The sequence below is a fragment of the Prionailurus bengalensis genome, chromosome D1 (genome assembly GCF_016509475.1).
Source record: "Prionailurus bengalensis isolate Pbe53 chromosome D1, Fcat_Pben_1.1_paternal_pri, whole genome shotgun sequence".
Classification (NCBI taxonomy): domain Eukaryota; kingdom Metazoa; phylum Chordata; class Mammalia; order Carnivora; family Felidae; genus Prionailurus; species Prionailurus bengalensis.
The window spans coordinates 2,206,310-2,225,206 of NC_057346.1; the positions used below are offsets into that span (position 1 = coordinate 2,206,310).

The following is an 18,897-nucleotide window of genomic DNA, read 5'->3' on the forward strand; positions in this document are numbered from 1 at the left end:
AGATACTGTGATTTTCCACAAATTGGAGGTCTGTGGCAACCCTGAGTTGGGCAAGTCTACTGGTGCCATTGTAAACATTTGTTTGTTTGTTTTTGAGAGACAGAGGGAGAGTGGGGGCAGAGAGAGAGGGAGAGAGAGAATCCCAAGCAGGCTCCACACTGTTGGAACAGAGCCCAACATGGGGCTCAATCCCATGAACCGTGACAACACTGACCTGAGCCAAAATCAAGAGTCAGACGCTCAACCGACTGAATGACTCTGGCGCCCCTAACTGGCCCCATTTTTCCAGGAGCATTTGCTCACTTTATGTCTCTCTGTCACATTCTGATAATTCTTAATGGTATTTCAAACGTTTTTCATTATTATTATATTTGTTTTGGTGATCTGTCATAAGTGGTTATGAGTCATAGAAAGCGCAGATGATGGTTAGTATTTTCTAGCAAGAAAGCGTATTTTAACGAAGCTATGAACACTGCCTTGCGGACACGATCCTGTGGGACACCTGACAGACTGCAGCACAGCACATAAACCAAGCTCTCACACGCACTGGGAAACCCAAGCATTCGTGTGACTTGCCCTATCGCGGTCTTTGCTTTGTGGCTGTGGACCAACCCGTCCGGAGCCGAACCTGCGGGATCTCTGCCGTAGGCCTGTATCGTGCCTCCCAGGCTGGGCAGGCACGGCAGGGTGGTGATCCGCTTAGGATAAAGTGGAGTTAGGATAAAGCTGGGTTTCCCAGGACAGGTAGTTTCGGCAGGGGACTGCGCTCTAGGAAGAAGGCTCTTCTCCCTCAGTCCACGGGGGCACAGAGCAAACGGAGGCCGGGTGGGGGTCCCCAGTGCTTCACAGGAAGAACCGGCAAGGGAACAACGAGGCCAAAACATCCACCACGAGCCAGAGCGACTGATGTGGAAAAGGCATGTGTGCCTGTCCCACACTTACTCCGGCTCTCCACTGCTAAATGGAGCTTGCTGACCAACGTGAATCGAGTCACCTGCCCCGACGGGGGCAGGGCGGGGGGGGGGTGGTCACCGGGCTGGGAGGACGATGGGTCAGGGCTTCCACAAAGATGGGCCAAAAGGAGAAAAGCAGGGGCACCAGGAGGAAAAGAACTAAAAGGGTCGCTGTCCCTGTGCTGACACCTCCCTCAACTGCCTCGCTTGTGCCCACATAGACGCACACGACACCATGGGACAATACGGTTTCTATTAATGCTCTCTGGCGAACCGAGCAGGAAATCCAGATGCTTACAAGTCACGTGGGTCATACACAGTGGCTAGAGTCTAAAAAAAAAAAAAGAAGAAGAAGTAGAAGAAGCTTTGAAAAGGAAACATGCACCAAGCAAAACGGGGCCAGGAAAGTTTCTGGGTAAACAGTATCCTAGAAAAGTTGACTACCTGCTGATTAGACTTCTGAGGAGTGTACTGATTTCACAGATACTTCAATCTGATGATATCTGGCTCCGAGGCAGGAGGCTCTCCAGATTCCTCACGATGGCCTCAGGGAAGGGAGCGAAAGGGTGCAAAGAAACATCCTGCTTCTGCACGGTGCTGTCTGAGTAATCACAGTAGGGGTCGCCTCCTGAGGGCCCACTGGCTTGGACAGTCTGCTCTCACGAATCCTCACACAACTTTGCAAGGCGGTTATAATTAGAGCCATTCTGCAGGGACTTGGGGGTCTACAAGTGACCTCCCCGAGGCCCCTGTTCTTAGGACACGAGTGAGAATTTTATCGCAAGTGTCCCTGACTCCCACTAAAGCATCCTCTCCTTTGTTCTATTTCTATCAAATTTGTGGGAGACAATTTTAACAATCACGAAGACAGCTTTCACTGGGTGCAAACTATGTGGTTCAGGAAGTTGAATGAAGCCATCCCTCTTCTGAGGTTAGAAATTAGAAAAATAAATCCATTTTGATTTAATGTTCCCAGTATCTCTGTTTCATGTCCAGAGAGGTGGTTACAGGGGGATGTTATCTCAAGACTGATTTATCTGATTCATTGCCAGGGTCAGCCAAAAGCCTTTTGCAAGTTCCTACCCAGACATCAGATAGGCAGACAGAGACATTTCCAAGCCATCAACGTGTGATGACTTCAGCTCGTTCTAAGCTATGTTCACGTCTTAATATATTACGAAATTATTTCCCTCATCTTAAGTCATGTTTGAAAGAGCAAAACCTGTATTGTCCTAGTCGCTACACAAGAACATGATATAGAAGCAGCAATAAGTAACTAATTTAAAAATAAAAAGTATTCTGATGTACGATCTAGAAGAATTCAGAACCAATTCAAACAGTTTGATAGTAAACATATTTATTTCATGTAGTCCTCAGCTACTATGCCTGGTATTTACCTATAAATAGTTTTCAAATTAAAAAGGCAAGTGTTTTAGATCTTAGAGCTAAACGATGTCACATAAGAACTCACAGAACTGGTATTGGAGCCTATGAGATGGGCTGATAACTGTCCCAGAGTTAGAACATCTAACCATTTAGAGACTGTAAAAATGATGTATTTCAAACCCTGTCACTTTGAATCAAGTTAGTATCAATATATTTGCTCCACTCAGTGTGGAAATAGTGATTTTTTTTTTTTAAAGAGGAGTGTATGTCAATTTTGGCACATGCACTAAAAAAAGGCCAACTCTTTGGGGAAGAATTTACTTCTGGTAACTAACACTGTAGTTCAAACCTATTAAGTTGGGGTGCCTGAACAATCATACCCATATTCTAATGACAACCCTTAATGCTGTAACAACAGCCTTCCCCCTTGCTATCATGTGTTGGATTTTTTTCTATGACAAACACACTATCATTTGGGAAAGTCAAGTTCTCCTGGAATCAAGTAAAAACACAGATCTCTTTTACATTGTTAATCTCCATTTGTAAATCGCCTCTCAAAGCCCACTCCGGTAGAGTTTGAGACTGATCACTTCTGAATTTAAAGTCATCCAATTTCATGCTACGAGCTGGGATAAAGAGGCACTGCCCTAAAGGTAAAGGACTGTGTTTCTGTTTTGTTTTTAACCAGGCTCCACGCCCAGTGTGGGGCTCGAACTCACAACCCTGATATTAAGAGTTGCGCGCACTACCAATTGAGCCAGCCAGGCGCCCGCCCCTAAAGGATTGTGTTTTAAAGAAATCACAGCTTTCAGTTAGGCCACAATAGTTACGACATGATTATACAGTTTGTAGAAGATCCATACAGCTGTTTACCTAACTAGGGACAAATTTGCTATATCATTAGCATATTCGTTAGAAAAAGTAATGCAACTTGGACTTGAAACAACTTTTTTTTTTAAACTTTAAGGCAGCTTTGAGGTGAAAGTATGAGGCTGAAATTACTGGTAAAAATTGGGTTTTGGAATTGAAGTTATGTACGGATTTCGCGTCGGGCTCTGGGCTGATGGCTCAGAGCCTGGAGCCTGCTTCCGATTCTGTGTCTCCCTCTCTCTCTGCCCCTCGCCCGTTCATGCTCTGTCTCTCTCTGTCCCAAAAATAAATAAACGTTGAAAAAAAAATTAAAAAAAAAATGATCACATCCACGAGAGGGAACGTTTTTAGGAATCCTAGCAAGTTCACTCTTTATTTGACATCCAGTGGACCTCCCTTGTCTGTAACCATTTTTCTGTTCCTGCTGTTCCTTCACCGCTCCCTTTCCTCTACATCAGAATATAAACCATGAATTTGTATTTTTAAGTTCTCAAAGCTGAGAACGACAGCTGGAATATTAAACGGGACTTGTCTTTGTGTGTGTGAGAGATACACACAGGTGGCCCAGCATCAGTGGAATGATAAACAACCAACCGGCACATTTAGAACAGTGCACAGACAGTGGTGACTCACCAGTGTTAAGTGACAAAGCACAGATCTGCCTTCGAGCCGTTTTAAACAAGAGCTTAAGAAGTCAGACCTGAGCCAACAACGGAAAGAAGTGTTTACTCTGTCAGAAATAACTGGAATGTCACCTTGAATGCTCTCACAAGGTTCTATCAGTAACCAAAGGCATTCTTAACAAAGCCTCCTTCATCAGTCTATGGGGTGGGTTTCTATAAACTTTGGAAATATGCTCATGCTGGATTATTAGTATCTTCAATCCACAAACATTAATTGAGCACCTAAAACATGTCCGAGGCTATGCCAAGTACCCGACATAACGGGATGAACGATGCCTAAAACGGTGGCTCTCAACCCTGGCGGCCTCTCAGGATCAATCTCCATTGGCCTCCCCCCGGGAGGCATGAGTCAGGGTGTCTGGGACTGGCCACCTGCAGCTTCTCACAGCTCCCCAGCCGAGTGGAGATGAGACCCTTAGGTCCTGGGATCTCCCATTCCCTCAGAGAAAACCCCACGCCACAATAACAGTGCAGGAACAGGACACAGAAATGCTGTGACGTCCCAAGTCCTCCAAACGCTGGGGTGGTGGACTGCACAGGGAGGGGACGAGGGACAAGGAAGGCTTCGCCCGTGACGTGATACTAACATCCTTCAGGATTCTACGTAGCCAGAGTGAGCCAACACTTCTTGAACAAGCGCGCGGGGCTGGCTGTTCTCGACGGCACCACTAACAATCATTGGAGGCCAGTGTGATCACCCTCATGGTGCCAATGAGGAAACTGAGGCACGGGAAGGCCAGGGACTCACTGAAAAATCACAAAACTTGTAAGTGGTAGTGGTAGGATCTGAACCCAGACGCTCTGCCTCCAACACGACATAACTTCCGAGGGAAAGAACGTAATGGATTTCGATGATTTTTAAATTGTAAGAATCCAACAACCACGTGTCAGGAAGAACCACCCCTCAGATAGCCGTGGTGACTAAGACCCTTGAAGACAGAGTGGGAGCTTATCATTCCCTTGTCTGACACCATGGCTCCTATTCTTCTGGAGGTTTCACAGCACTGTGAACGTTTCACTTTCCTTCGAGTTGACCGTAGAAGAGACTCAAAGACAACAACACCACAGAGACACAATTTCTCCTCTGTTGAATCCCACCTGAGCTCCGGGGACACTGTATGACCTACAGTGACCTGCCTATTAGGGCACATCTCTGTAACGTCAGGGGCACTGGTGACTCTCCTGCCCACCCTTGAACTCTACCTTTCAAGTATCCAGGATGTCAGACGTGAGCCATAAGCAACAGACCCAGTGGGCGGTTAACGGATTGGCCATTCCAGCCCAAATGCTCTGAGGGGCTGTGCCCACTAACACACACATTACCTGTGCCAGCTGGCCAGGCTCACAGTTCTTACAAGGACTCCTGACATTCTGAAATGTACCAAACGAGCCCTATTTTAGCTAAATACCTTCACATCTACGATGCAAACGAGGCAGACGAGACTTTGAGAGATAAAACTTTCACGACAGATTTTAGCAAATAAAGCAAGAACGTAATAGGCTAGAAATTACCATGTTATTCAAAAAAAGGTAACGACAAGATAGTTCTCTATTAATTTCATTTAAACATTCAAAGAAACATTCTCAGATCACATCACTCAGATCTACGAGGAAGATATGATTTTTTTGAGTTTCAGTATTACGGTTTTAACTCAAGATGTTTTCTCATGAATGCTCTTCTCCCCTCCCTTCGTTATACTTTCCTGGAACCCCCAGTTGAATGCATACCCACACTTGTGCAAACCATCCCAGGTCTTCTGTTTCTTTTTTGGGACATTTATATCCTATGAAGAGTCCAGAGTAGCGAGCACACAGGAGACCCTCTTGAAAACCCCTTTTAGAGTAGACACTGAATGGGGACGGGTGAAATCCTCTAGAAGTTCTGACCACTGCTTAACCAGGAGCCTATCCTGCTGGCTGAGTCCTGAGTGAAAAGACTCCTATCCATCAGAGAGGCACAGGAGGCAAGAAACTGTGACTCCCACTTCCTCTCTGCTGCCTACTGGCCACACAGCCTGTGCCAAATTATCTACCTCCCTTGACGGTGAGGCTAGTCATACCTTGCTTGCTGAGAAGCAAGAAGCTGGTCCAGAAGATTTTACAAGGGTTTTTTCCTAGCTCCTAACAACGACGTGTCTTTGAACCAAACCTTTCGTAATCGCATACACACAACACAGTTTGGGATTAAACACGGAACTTCCTTAGAAGGTACTGTGGAAAAGGTATGTGATAAGTCTGGCAGGAATCCTCTCATTTTAGTGAGTTAAAAATATTCCATTTTTTCGCACTCGCTGAGTACTGCTATCTATGTTCCTATCGGCTTACAAAGAACCTCCGGGGCTGCGTCTCTTACCTTTTGACTTCCTGTCATGGTAGGACCTCCCTCGATAATGGGGGGTTTCCAAGTAGAGATTCTCAAGGTCTTCTCGCCACGATTCTGGATTGAAGTGCTTCAGCAGGTCCTCCACGGTATCGAATTCTGCGACTGTTTTGTCCAGAGCGTCCGCAGTGAGAGTGGGGTCCGTTACTGATGGAGAGTGATAGGATACCCCCTAGGAGTGACACACAGCTCAGTGTACTCAGAAAAAGTCCAGTGCTACGAAATACAACGGTCACGCAACTACATGGGAGGAACATCGACAGGCTTTTGATCCTAAGACGTTATGTGCGTAAATATCACGTGAAAGTGCTCTGCCAGAGTCTTGAACGACACCAACTGACTGGGAAGTGAGAGTCATTCACAGTTTTGCAAATCACAACCAGGGAGGTTATAAAACTTCTAGTTCATCTGAAATATAATCATTACGAAGGTATTGACTAAATGGCAAGATCAAAATGACACCATCCCATTTCTTGGTTCAAGGTCCCAAATCATCCATGTTGGCATCAACAAACAACGATTAGGATTTCAATTCTGAACTCCTTCCATGGCAACTTTGGCAGAATCCATTCTATTCCCCCATGTTTAGCCTCCATGTCTCCCCTGCACAGGTCACCTGCCATGACAGGGGTTGTGTGAGCAGGGTTTGAATGTCCTCTGGAGACAATCTGATACACTGTGGTACTTTAGCCAGGTTATTTACAGTCAACAAGGATAGTTAGTCTTCACCAAGACTGGGAGATTCTCACGGGAAGCACACATATATATTTTTAAAGTGCTGTTGCTTGCTAGTGATCCCAGCTGTTGTTAAAATATTCTCAGAAATACTCTTTAAATAGGGACTACAACATCACGGGGAGTCTGGAAGAGATCACGCATTTTGCCATGGGTTATGTCCCCACAGAAGTTTCCAAGCACTTACTTCACTAACCCTTGTATAATCTAGAGGCAAATGAGCCATGATTCAAACATCTCTGTAAAGATTCATGACCCATTAACGGGGAGATAGAGAGCACAGAGTCTCAAATGGTTTCAAAGTGTCTTTAAAGAAATTGCCAGACAAATAAGATGCCTCAAGGCAAACATCTCCTATCACTTCTGGAAAAGGGGAAATAACAAAAACCTTTTGGGTAATGTTGTCTCTTTTTAGCCAGTCAAGGTCCAAGGTGTGTCAACAATGATGAATGACCACCTGCCTCCAGAGGAATGGTGGTCCCTCTTCAGCAAGACTAAGGGGTCTTGTAAAAGCACGAACCTGCCCCTGGTGCATCTTAGGAGCGGTTTTCAAATAGGTCCTGTAGCAGAAAGGGGGTGGGGGGAGGTGGAGTTTGGGGAACAGGCAGCGAGACCTGAGCTCCGCTGGTGAAGGTAGGAGGCCAGCTCTCTAATCCAGGTGTGTGTGTGTGTGTGTGTGTGTGTGTGTGTGTGCTCATGTGGGTGTGTGTATGAGTGGGTACGTGTGCATGCGTGTGTACATACATGTATGTGTGGGTATCTGTGTGCGTGTCTGTCTTCCTGTGTGTGTGCGTGTATGTGTGGGTATGTATGTGCATGTCTGTGTGGATACACGTGTGCATGTGTGTGTGTGGATGGGTACGTGTGCATGCGTGTGTGCATGTGTGTGTGCATGGGTGTGTGTGTCTGATACAAACTGCATCCCAGCTATGCCACATCATTCCTGTTTCCATCCCTCCTGGCGTCAGGTGCTAGAGTCAGATATTATGCTTCCGTATCAAAATTTCAAATTCCCATCCAACTTTGTATTATCTGGATAATCTACAGTCTACCTGGCTCATATTCACCAGGTGATTTACATTTAGCCTTGCGTCACGATCATGTGGGTCTAAGATCCAAAAATTCAAAAAGAGCTGGCCACATTGGGGTACAGGGCAGCATATAAAAGCTTTGAAATTAAAACGCCTCCCTCTTTTCTGAAACCAAAGCAGGAACACGAATGAAGCCATGCTCATGCACGTGGAAGGAAGCCTCTTACGATGGATCTGGGGGGCTCCGGGCAAAACGTTTCCTGGGCTTGCTCTGACTGTGCCGAGAGCTTGTGTGTCCCTAGACATCGCTTCAGGAGAAAGCCCTGGGTGGGGGCTCTTAGTCCCTGAGGGGGATGGGAATCTAATGTCTCCCAACATTAGTCTCAAAAGCAAGTCTGAACAAACCGTAGGTAAAATGTGAAACCGTCCTTGTGTGACAGAAACACCAGGTTAGGAAATGAGGTGGAGGACGACTAGATGACCTCATAAACCCACCGGAACATTTGTATTTCTGGGGTAATCGTTTAAAAATTATTTTTATGGGAGAGAACTCACTGGGTATGCCCCCTCTCCGTGGCACCATAGATCTGATTTCATTACAACCAAATGACTTTAAAATGTTAACGATTTACAAAAAAAAGAAAAATGCCCTGAAAATGATAAGCCATTCGAGAAACACAAAATATGGCTTATACAAAGTTCATGGAGGGTCCAAGGGTCCTTACTCTTATTCCAGAGGGTTCCTGAGAACCAGAACGCTGAGGGACACGACTCTGGGTCCCTGCTATTTCCAGAGGGCTGAGCAGCACCTGGCCTTGGAACTGGGCCCAGAAAAGTGACCAGGGGATGCGGACCCAGCAATGAGCTTCTGGAGATCCTCCCGATGGATGGCACAATCTTGCTCTCAAAAGGACCCGGGTTATCCTGAATTTGCTAAGGGTCCCTGAAGCATGTAAGCTTCCGCACTTGGGGCAGGAATGTCTACGCCGCTCCGAGCCATCACGTGTACGATGCTGGAGAAGCCAGGGGACTTGACAGAACAGCACGCTGGGGTCCGGGGGCAAAAGCGGCCACTGGCATCCACTTGGAATTGCCAGTCCCAGAATGCCACCTGGCCAAGCTTTCCACCGAGCCTACTCCCAGGACTAAGGTATCACCTGCCTCGGTTCCATTTTCGCCTGCCTGACAATGACTCCTGCACTTAGCTAGGTTCAGAGCGTGCATTCGGGACTATCACAAACAAATAAAACACTCTCAATATCGCCATTAGAAGCCTCACCGACCTCCTGAATGGGTCATGTTCTAGTCCAGTGGACACGCCAGGTGAACAAAAGAGCCACAGAATCCATAGCTAAGGAAATCCTGCCATCTGAAGGAAGTTTCTCAAAAATCCCCCAGAGAGCAAGGGATAGCCCATCACATGAAAAAAGAATGAACTCTGACTCGGCCGCACGGACCCAGGTGAGAGCCACGGGCAGGCTTTCGCCACGCTTTTGTGCCGCTAATGAACACCTGCATTTATGACCTTGTATTTTACTGCTACATGGGTGCTACTCACAGGACTGGCGAAAACAAGGTCTGTTCTTTCTGAACAAAGGGAAGTAGCTTACAGAGGAATGACTACATTCGCGGGGAAGAACATGGGGGTGTGGACCACGTTACGGTTTCAGGGCGGGTTATGTTTTATTTCCCAGTCAGAGGGCACATGCCTGGTTTGCACTTAAGCTATCTTGCTGTAAACACTGGGATTTCTCACATCTGAAAAGGTCCCTGAAAAGGCGAAGGTTCCAAGTGTCTCCTGGATTATCCAGAAACACTCTGGCAAAATTCCCCACTTGAGCCTATGCCACGGACCAGTCTGATGTGTCTGCTGTGCCTGGACGCTCCTCTAGCTGGAACCTTCTGCTCTGAAATGGATAGATACTGAAGTCCTTGTCCGTGCCTTGTTCCTGCAGTGGGTACTGGGGTTTCCTGGCGCGTGGCATCGCCTGCTATAATCTACGTGAAATGGTAGAGCTCATCGCGACTGCAACATGGCTTCTGGTGAAGCTAACAGATCCTTCCACAGCTGGAGCTGTTCTGGGCTTGACCTTAGCTTCCCCATCAGTTTTTTTTTTTCTGGCAACAGAAAACTAAATTACTTACGGAGATAGAGCTAGTGACGGACTCCCAGTTGGTCTCTGAGGCTGCTGCGGGTTGGAAATCTTCCTAGAAGGCAAGAAACATCCATGTGAGTCCATCAGACCTCTGTTTCGTTCATTATGTGCACAGTTTCAGTATCTCGGCCATCTAAAGCTTCTTCCAACTAAGTGACAACAGAAATGAGGGTACCGTCTTGCTGGACAGGTCACCATTTGTCTTAGGCACTTCTCCTCAGGAACCCCTCTCATTCAAGACACGGACATTTATGGACATAATGGATACAGTCACATTCACTCATAAGGGCTGGTGAAATGGAAAACGTGCAGGCAGGAGACAGATTTTAACTCTGTCACCTGCAGGCTGTGTGACCTCAGGCAATCTACTTAACCTCTCTGATCCTTCTCTTCCTCATCTGTAAAAGGCTGGTGCGGGATGCTCCAAGAAGAGGGTAGTTTTGAGAGTTGCATGCACTAATTATGTAATTATAACTCGCACTTAATAAGGTGCCTCATAAAGAGTAATAATAGTCATTATCAGTATTGTTTATCTGGTTTGAACTCGGTTCTGCATCATGTTCAATCCTGCCGACTGAACTGGTCTATGGTATCAGCGATCTTTCCAAAGATAAATTAACCGACAACAGGCCATTCCTGACTCTATCAAGAAATGTCAGGCAGAACGGCAGGGGAAGGAAATGGCCGTGGAGTGACAAAGTGCTACCCGAGGAAAGAAGGTAATGGGCAGACCTGAGACAGTTATCTCAGAGAAACCTCAAAGGGTTGGTGACAGCAATGGATCTCGGAGAAAGAAACTTCTCCTAAAAGACAAATGGGTCTCCAATTGGTGACTGTCTTGCTAATTACTCTAGCAGCAGTAACTGTAAAAAACAGAGTGGGAAGGAAAGCTGATTCCACCATTTTTACACGTCACAGACGGTTTCTTGAACCTGCTAAAATAAAGCGAGTCAGGTGAGGTCTCCTAGCCAGACCAGAGAGTATGTGAAGATGATGTTGAGGAAAATTCTGATACTCAAATCTGCCGGCTTATTTACCCAAGTATACTTACTGAACGAGAGCTAAGTATCAGGTCTAAATTTCATTAACATTTTGAGGAGCTAGAAATGCACGTGTTAATTCCTCATGATGAGACTGGTTTAGGTATAAATGCCTGTGTTAGAAAAATTTAGTTGTTTACCAAGAGAGAACTAAGTCAAGTGTGGGCTTCAAGGAATGAACATCTATTAAAAACTGGCTAGATGTCATTATTCTGGTCTCAACTTCAGGAAACGTGAGACAGAAAGAGAAATTGGGTCTCTGCACTCTGCAAGACAGGATTCTCATAAAAAGGACATGGAGATCCCACAGGAAACGGATGCATGCAAACAAATGAAGGTTGGTATTTATGGAAGTCTTCCGAGCAGGTGAGCAGGTGACGTTGGGCAAGAGAGACAACAGCTTCTCCCTGTCTTGAAGGGGCTCCTGGTGGGAGGACAGATACCAGGTAGGATAAGTACCCGAGCAACCCTCACATCATGGGATTGTCATTTTCATTCATTCATTCATTCATTCATTCATTCATTCATTCAATATTTGCTAATCACCAATTATGTGATACATTCTAAGCGGAGGGTAGAATCACGGAACTAAGAAACGACACCCTCCCTCCAGGATGTCAAAAGGTAAACACATAAATGAACAGGTAAGTAACACGTGCAATAAATTCATGTGGGACCTGAGGAGAAGTGGGCTTAGAAAAATCTGACCCAAGAAGGTGACTCTTGAGCTGAGTCTTATAGACTCAGGTAAGTAGATAAGGGAGGAGGGCGTCACTTGGAAGAAGGGTGGGGTACAACACTCAAGGAGAGACTGATGTCTAGACAAGGGTGAGGAACATACACAGAAAAAGTTGTTCCTGGGGAAAGTTGATGAGTCCTGTTGGGCACGGCATGTTTGAGGTGCCCATGCAACATCCAGGTAGAGATGTTGAGGAGGCCATTTGCTAAATGAGAGTGGGCCATGTGAGGGAGACCAGGACTTTGGAGAGAGATTTGAGAGTCACCAGCACAAAAATCCAGTGATGGGTTATGTTGACCATGCATGAAAATCACAAGAGCGACAATCTTAAAATCTTGTAGCTGGAAAGAGGTTTACTATTATCTAGTGCAATCTTTTCATTTTAATGATCAGAAAACCAATTCTCAGAGACATAAATGGTATGGGTGTGCTCCATAGCATGTGGCCAACTTCGTGCAAAGCTAGGAGCACTAGAACTCGTTTCTAAGTACGAGCTGGGTGATGATCTTTCACATCATTGTAGCTGGCTTGGACGAAACAGTGTCCAAAGGGAAGTTAAAAGAAAAACAGGAGAGGCATAGAGCAGAATATTGGTGGAAGCTTCTATGGGGATACCCTTTGAGGTATTCTTAGTTAGATTTTATATCTATACTTGCTAAATTCTGTGACTTCAATTTACTTCATTTTCTTGCATAGGTATATGGTAAAAATGTTCTGTTAAGCACTTTTTAAATATAAAGTGTCTTTATGCCCACACACCTAGACAAATACTACACAAAAACACTTTTCTCTTCTTTACTGTCTGGGCTACAGGATTCCAGCTAAAAACTTTAACATGTAAAAATGACAGAGGATTTCATTAACCTCCAGATAAAAAGTAAATTTATCTTCTCTTAGCAACATGATTATGAGACACTTAAAAGAAACCAACCTTCTTTTAGGTTATTTCAAAATTTGCCATTAATTATAAATGGCATATTTAAAATGAGCTTATAAAAAGGAAAAATGCCTCTCCAAGGAATAAAATGTAGAACCTATGAATTTTAGAGCTGAAAGGTCAGTCTTGGCAGGGGAAGGAACATAACCATTTGCTGTCTAAATCTATCCTTAACCTGATGATCTCCTCCACCATAATCTCCCAAGGCCGGGCTTCTCAGTCACTAGCTTTCTCCAGGCTACACTGTCTTCAGAGCCCAGAGTCTGTACTCCACAGGATGGCCACGGTGGCCTTGTCTTTTGCCACCTTACTGAAAAATAACTGACATATAAAGCCATGTAGGTTTAGGGTGTACAAAAAGATGATCTGATACGTGTATATGTTGCTAGATGGTTACCACAAGAAGGCTGGTTAACACATTGAGGGCCTCACATAATTAAAATTGTGTGTGGGTGTGTGTAGTGAGACTATTTGAGAATACTCTCTCTTGGCGACTTTCAAGTCTATAATACAGCATCGTTAATTACATCAGCATGCTGTGCATTAGACCCCTAGACTTTATTCACCTTATAATGGGAAGTTCGTGCCTTTGGGCCAACAACTGCCTGCTTCCCTACTTCCTTGACCCTGGAAACCACCACATGACTTTATTTCTGTGAGTCTGGCTTTTTTTTAATCTTAAAAAACATTTTAAGGAACCTCTATGCCCAACGTGGGGCTCAAGTTCACGACCCAAGCCCAAGAGTTGCACGCTCCTCCAATTGAGACAGCATTTTTTTTTACAGTATGCATATAAGTGAGATTTATACAGTTTTGTCTTTTTCTACCTGACTTACTTTACTCAGCCTAGTGTCCTCAAGGCCCATCTGTGTTGTCTCAAATGCAGGATTTCCTTCTGCCTCATGGCTGAATATATACATCTCACATCTTCTTTACCCATTCCTCTGCCAGTGGGCACCGGGTTGTTTCCACATCTTGGCTGTTGTGAATAATGCTGCAGCGCATGTGGAGGGTGAAGGTACCTCCTCAATACCGTGATTTAGTTTCTTTCAATTGTGTAACTACAAGCGGGATTGCCGGGTCGTACGACAGGCTTTTAATTTCTTGAGGAACCTCCCTACTGTTCTCCACAGTGGCTGGACCAGTCTGCATTCCCACCGGCAGTGCACTAAGGTTCCATTTGTCCACATCCTCACCAACATCTGTCACCTCTTGTCTTTTGGATACTAGTCATTCTAACAGGTGTGACATGATACCTAATTGTGCTTACAATGTGCATTCCCCTGCTGGTTGGTAATGGTGAGCATCTTTTCATGTACCTGTTGAGCATTTATAGGTCTTCTTTGGAAAAGAAATGTCTCTTCAGGTCCTCTGCCCATGGTTAAATCAGATATTTATTTATTTGATTTTTGCTATTGAGTTACATGAGTTCCTTATATATTTTGGATGTTAATCTCTTTTCAGATATGTGGTTTGCAAATACTTTCTCCCATCCCATAGGCTGCCTCTTCATTCTGCTATTTTCTTTTGCTGTGTAGAAGCTTTTATAGTTTGATGTAGTCTCACCTCTTAGTCATTGCCTTTGCTTTTGATATCATCTCCAAAGAAAATCATCACCACGACCAATGTCTAGGAGCTTTTCCCTTATGCTTTCTTGTAGGAGTTTTCCAGTTTCAGGTCTTACATTTAACTTGACTCTATTTTGAGTTAGTGTTTGTGAGTGGTGTTAAGATACGGGTCCAACTACATTCTTTTACATTTGAGTATCCAGTTTTCCCAACACCATTTCTTGAACCGAGTACCTTTCCCCATCAAGTATTTTTAGCTACTCTGTGAAAAATTAGCTAACTGTAGATGGATGGGTTTATTTCTGGGCTATTTGACTCTATTGGTATCTTTTTTTTTTTTTTCAACGTTTATTTATTTTTGGGACAGAGAGAGACAGAGCATGAACGGGGGAGGGGCAGAGAGAGAGGGAGACACAGAATCGGAAACAGGCTCCAGGCTCTGAGCCATCAGCCCAGAGCCTGACGTGGGGCTCGAACTCACGGGCCGCGAGATCGTGACCTGGCTGAAGTCGGACGCTCAACCGACTGCGCCATCCAGGCGCCCCTATTGGTATCTTTTAAACGTGTAGATCAACTCACTTCTCTCTTCTGCTTAAATCCTTCCGACAGCTCTCCACTGTACTTGGGATCTGTCTTGTACAAGGTGGCCCCTGCTTGCCTCATCCGCAGCGTCTGTCTCTGATTTGAGGTTCCACGTTTCCCACATACTCCACTCCCACCAAAATGGCCTCTTACCATCTTTCAAATAACACTCCAGGGGTCTTCCCTTAGGTCAAAATCTGCTGCTGTTCCCTACATCTGGAATGCACTTTCTGCAAGTGTTACAGGGACTGGCTCCTCATTATTTTATGCTCAGATAGCACATCTGTAGAGAACCCTCCTTGAACATTTTATTTAAGATACCCCCACTCTTGGCCACTCAAGCCACTTCATTTGCTTCATTTTCTTTCAAGCATTTACGACAGTCTGAAATGGTGTTGTATTTGGTTTTCTGTTCATTATCTCTTTCCCCAGCTAGAGTGCATGCTCTAGAATGGCAGGGAGCTGATCTCTTCTGTGCTCTATGCCAAATTCTTAGCTGAGTTTTGGGTACATGCTCCAATGTCACTGGGCCCCAGGGTACATTCAGGGATGACGTCCGTCCGCTTCCCCGGCCGCCCCGTCCGGGCAAAGCAGCACTTTCCAGTCAGAGCCCATTCTGATCAGCTGTGCCTGTGTCACACTGCCTGCTGCATATTTTTAGTATCATCCTGGGTAGACAGCTTGCTTTTGCAAGCTCCAAGCTAACACGAGACGAACTCCTCTACTGTGGGGTCTCTTGGCAGAGCAGTGCCTTTAGCATTACTTAAATGCTAAAATAGAACCAACAGTGAATCATCACTTAAAATGTATCACAACGGTCCAGCCTACAAAAACACGTCTCTGTCCTTTGTGACAACAAATTGGGATTCGTGCTTTAGAAGCCGTGTCCCATCCTTCCAAGGAGAGGGAACTATTCGTTGGCTCTAAGAGGTAGGTACCAATTCAGTGCTTCATTTCCTTACCTCCTGCTGCTCCACTGGAGTCTGTTTCATCCTAAAAGGAAGGAGATGCTATTTTGGCTACTTGGTTCCCTCAGTCCCTGCAGGGACAGCCGTGGGTGACTCATTAAGATTGTATCTAGAGGTCCAAGCCCTCCCTGGACCGAAGAGCAAGCGGCAGTCCCAAGAGCCAGAGGGACTGTCGAGCATCTCCGAGCTAATCACGACTGCAGTCAGGACTACAGTCCAAGAAGCTATTGATCTCCGAGCCGCATGCTTTCCAAGCTGCCCAGCGACGGCATGCGTCATCCTGTCGGCACCATCTGAGTCTACTAAGAATTCATTTATGGCATCACAAATAACTTATTCTCAGTTTACGTCCTCACGTTATAATACTTCAGGACCACATTCTGGCAGTGAAACTCATTATTTGGGATTTTGAAATGAAACCCGCTCCCTTAAGACTCTACTTGGAGTAGTTTTGAAAACATGGACATGATTCTGAGATCTGTATTTTTTAAATGGCTTGGTTCTGAAAGATTGATTTGTGTGAGAAAACAGTTACATACTAGGAAGTTGGGGAGGTATGTAAAAACAAAAACTTAAAAGTATACGAAAACATAGATGGGTATTTGTGTAACTGCAGTGTGGAAGAGATATAATCCTAAGCATGAGCGCGAAAGTGAGAAAGCGTAAAAGTCGATACACCTCACGCATACTAAACGTTGCACAAATCCAAAAATACCAACAACAAAATTGAAAGCAGATATACTTGTACCAGACATAACAGAGAAACAGTTAATATCCTTACATGAAATCGTTACATCCTTAAAATGAAACGAGTTCTTATACATGAAAGGTTGTGAGAGTATGCTTCATATCATACAAATCTGCTAGAAAAATGTACCGACGGCTGACGGAAGCACAACTGAAAATACATTCACAACAATACTGACATTGTTGGCACTAAATGTTGCTTGCTTTCTTCTTCCTTTTGTCTCCTTATGTGTCCTAAAATGTTCACAATACATACCTGCTTTTAATAAGAGAACGATACATTTCTGAAACAACAATGCAATGGATTGCAGTGTGTGTGAGCACTTACCTCTAAAAGCCTTATGTTATATTATTAGATTGAATAGTGTTACCCATGTATTCTCCGGTGGAAAATAGAAGCATCTTTGGTAGAGATAATTCTCATCAGTTACGACAGAGAACTGTTCAACGTGGGACAATAAAGAAGTGTTCTAGAATTATGACCTTTGGTTCCACCTAAAATGTGGCTAATGCAACACCAACTTTTGATGATACAAAAACCGCCAGGGAAACAGGCAGGGAGCCATCAGCTCAGGGCTGGACAGGCGTCCGTCCAGCTCCGTGTGAGGACGGCTGACTCACAGGCTGGAGACCAATCAAGCCGCAAGTCTGATACACTACAGGCCATGGGTATTCTCACCGATCATCTTCACTATCAAAGACTGAGACATGATTGGGAACTTCATTCCAGACAGGACATGGCCGGATAACCCTTCCTGGCCATCAGTCAGTCACCCTGGGGTCATCCCAGAGCGAGGTGGTATATTCCACGTGGACACGGGGAACATCCCCTCCCTCGCCCACCAAGGCGACCAGTCACGGAATGCCGGCAGCGGGTGTCCACGTGAGTCCCCGTCCTGAACCTTGACAGTGGATCTGGGAACAAGCATCTTTGGAGACAGCTGTTGGCAGGCCAGGACTCTAGCCTGGAAGATAACTGGCTGTACCACCTGTTCCCGGATCTCACAGGGGACGGCTGTTCACTCTCAGCCTGGGTGGCTACACTGTATGTGAGTAGATGAGCCATAACCGGTTCACTGCTTGGGAGAATGATTTCTTCCACCTCTTAGAGCAAAAAATACGTGCTTACTTGGAGATTTTAAACAGCTTTCAGCCAAAACAATGCTTAACTTACCAAGGATGACTTATTTGGGGAAAGTTTTGAAGGACATTTGTCAGGGCATTTTCTTTTATTGTGAAAATTTTTCTTGGGTGTGAGGTTTCATATTTCTTCCTCAGAGACACAGAACACAGACTCCCTCTCCTAACTCTGTCTGTGCTTCTTGGGTAAGTGCGTGCATAGAGGTCTTTCTTTTGAAATGTGAAAGAAACAGAGGGATTTGTCTGGATTCACAAAACGGTAACAAACAAATACACTATCACAATTTATTCCTTAAGTGATTCTTCATTTGTTCATCACATTCTGTTCATGACCCACTGAGGAAAATCAAATAAAGCTAAAATTGGAGGCTGTGCCCTGAGATGACTCTATGGGAAAGCTGTTTTAGAAGAAAGACTTCTGAGACTTTAGTACATGAATTTCTGGCACACAGTGCCATCAGTGCGCATGCAAATAATGACACGTCCATGACTCAATGTCTATGGGAACAGAATAAAACAAAAATGAAAATCCTTAGGTTCAATCCTAGTCTGTGATCCAACCAATCCTTTACAAGTGTATCTCATTATATGCTCATCATCGAATCAGCTCTTTTCTAAGTAATATGGGAAAGGCCAGCTTTTATTGGCAACAACATCTAGTACAAGTATATCGAGAGTTCAAGAATCAATAATTAACAAGAATCAAGGAGCGTATTTCAAAGTTAGAGAATTGGCCTGTGAAATTATTAACATAACTTCTTAGAGCTCTGAGAAGTCCTGGGTATGAGTCATCTGCTACTGGAAATAAAATGTTAATGAAATAAATAATCTTTAATAACAAATATCGCCCACAGATAGGACACACTTGCAGCTTTCTACTAATTCAAGAGTTGGTTTCACAACTTTTTAACCATATTATAATTTCTACTTTTTAGAGAGAGAGAGTGTATGAGGGTAGAGAGACACAGAGGGAGAGAAAGAG

At 44.8% G+C, this 18,897-nt stretch overlaps 1 protein-coding gene across 2 annotated transcripts in view; it reads right to left on the reverse strand.

The window, feature by feature from the left end:
- Positions 1 to 18,897, reverse strand: part of PDGFD (platelet derived growth factor D) — a 221,633-nt gene that overhangs the window by 15,209 nt on the left and 187,527 nt on the right. For both annotated transcript variants that reach the window (XM_043579201.1, XM_043579200.1), the window contains exons 4-5: positions 10,184 to 10,246; positions 6,246 to 6,444 (exon numbers count right to left, since the gene is read on the reverse strand). In XM_043579201.1, coding sequence (XP_043435136.1) covers positions 6,246 to 6,444; positions 10,184 to 10,246 — 262 coding nt within the window. The remainder of the gene's footprint in view (positions 1 to 6,245; positions 6,445 to 10,183; positions 10,247 to 18,897) is intronic.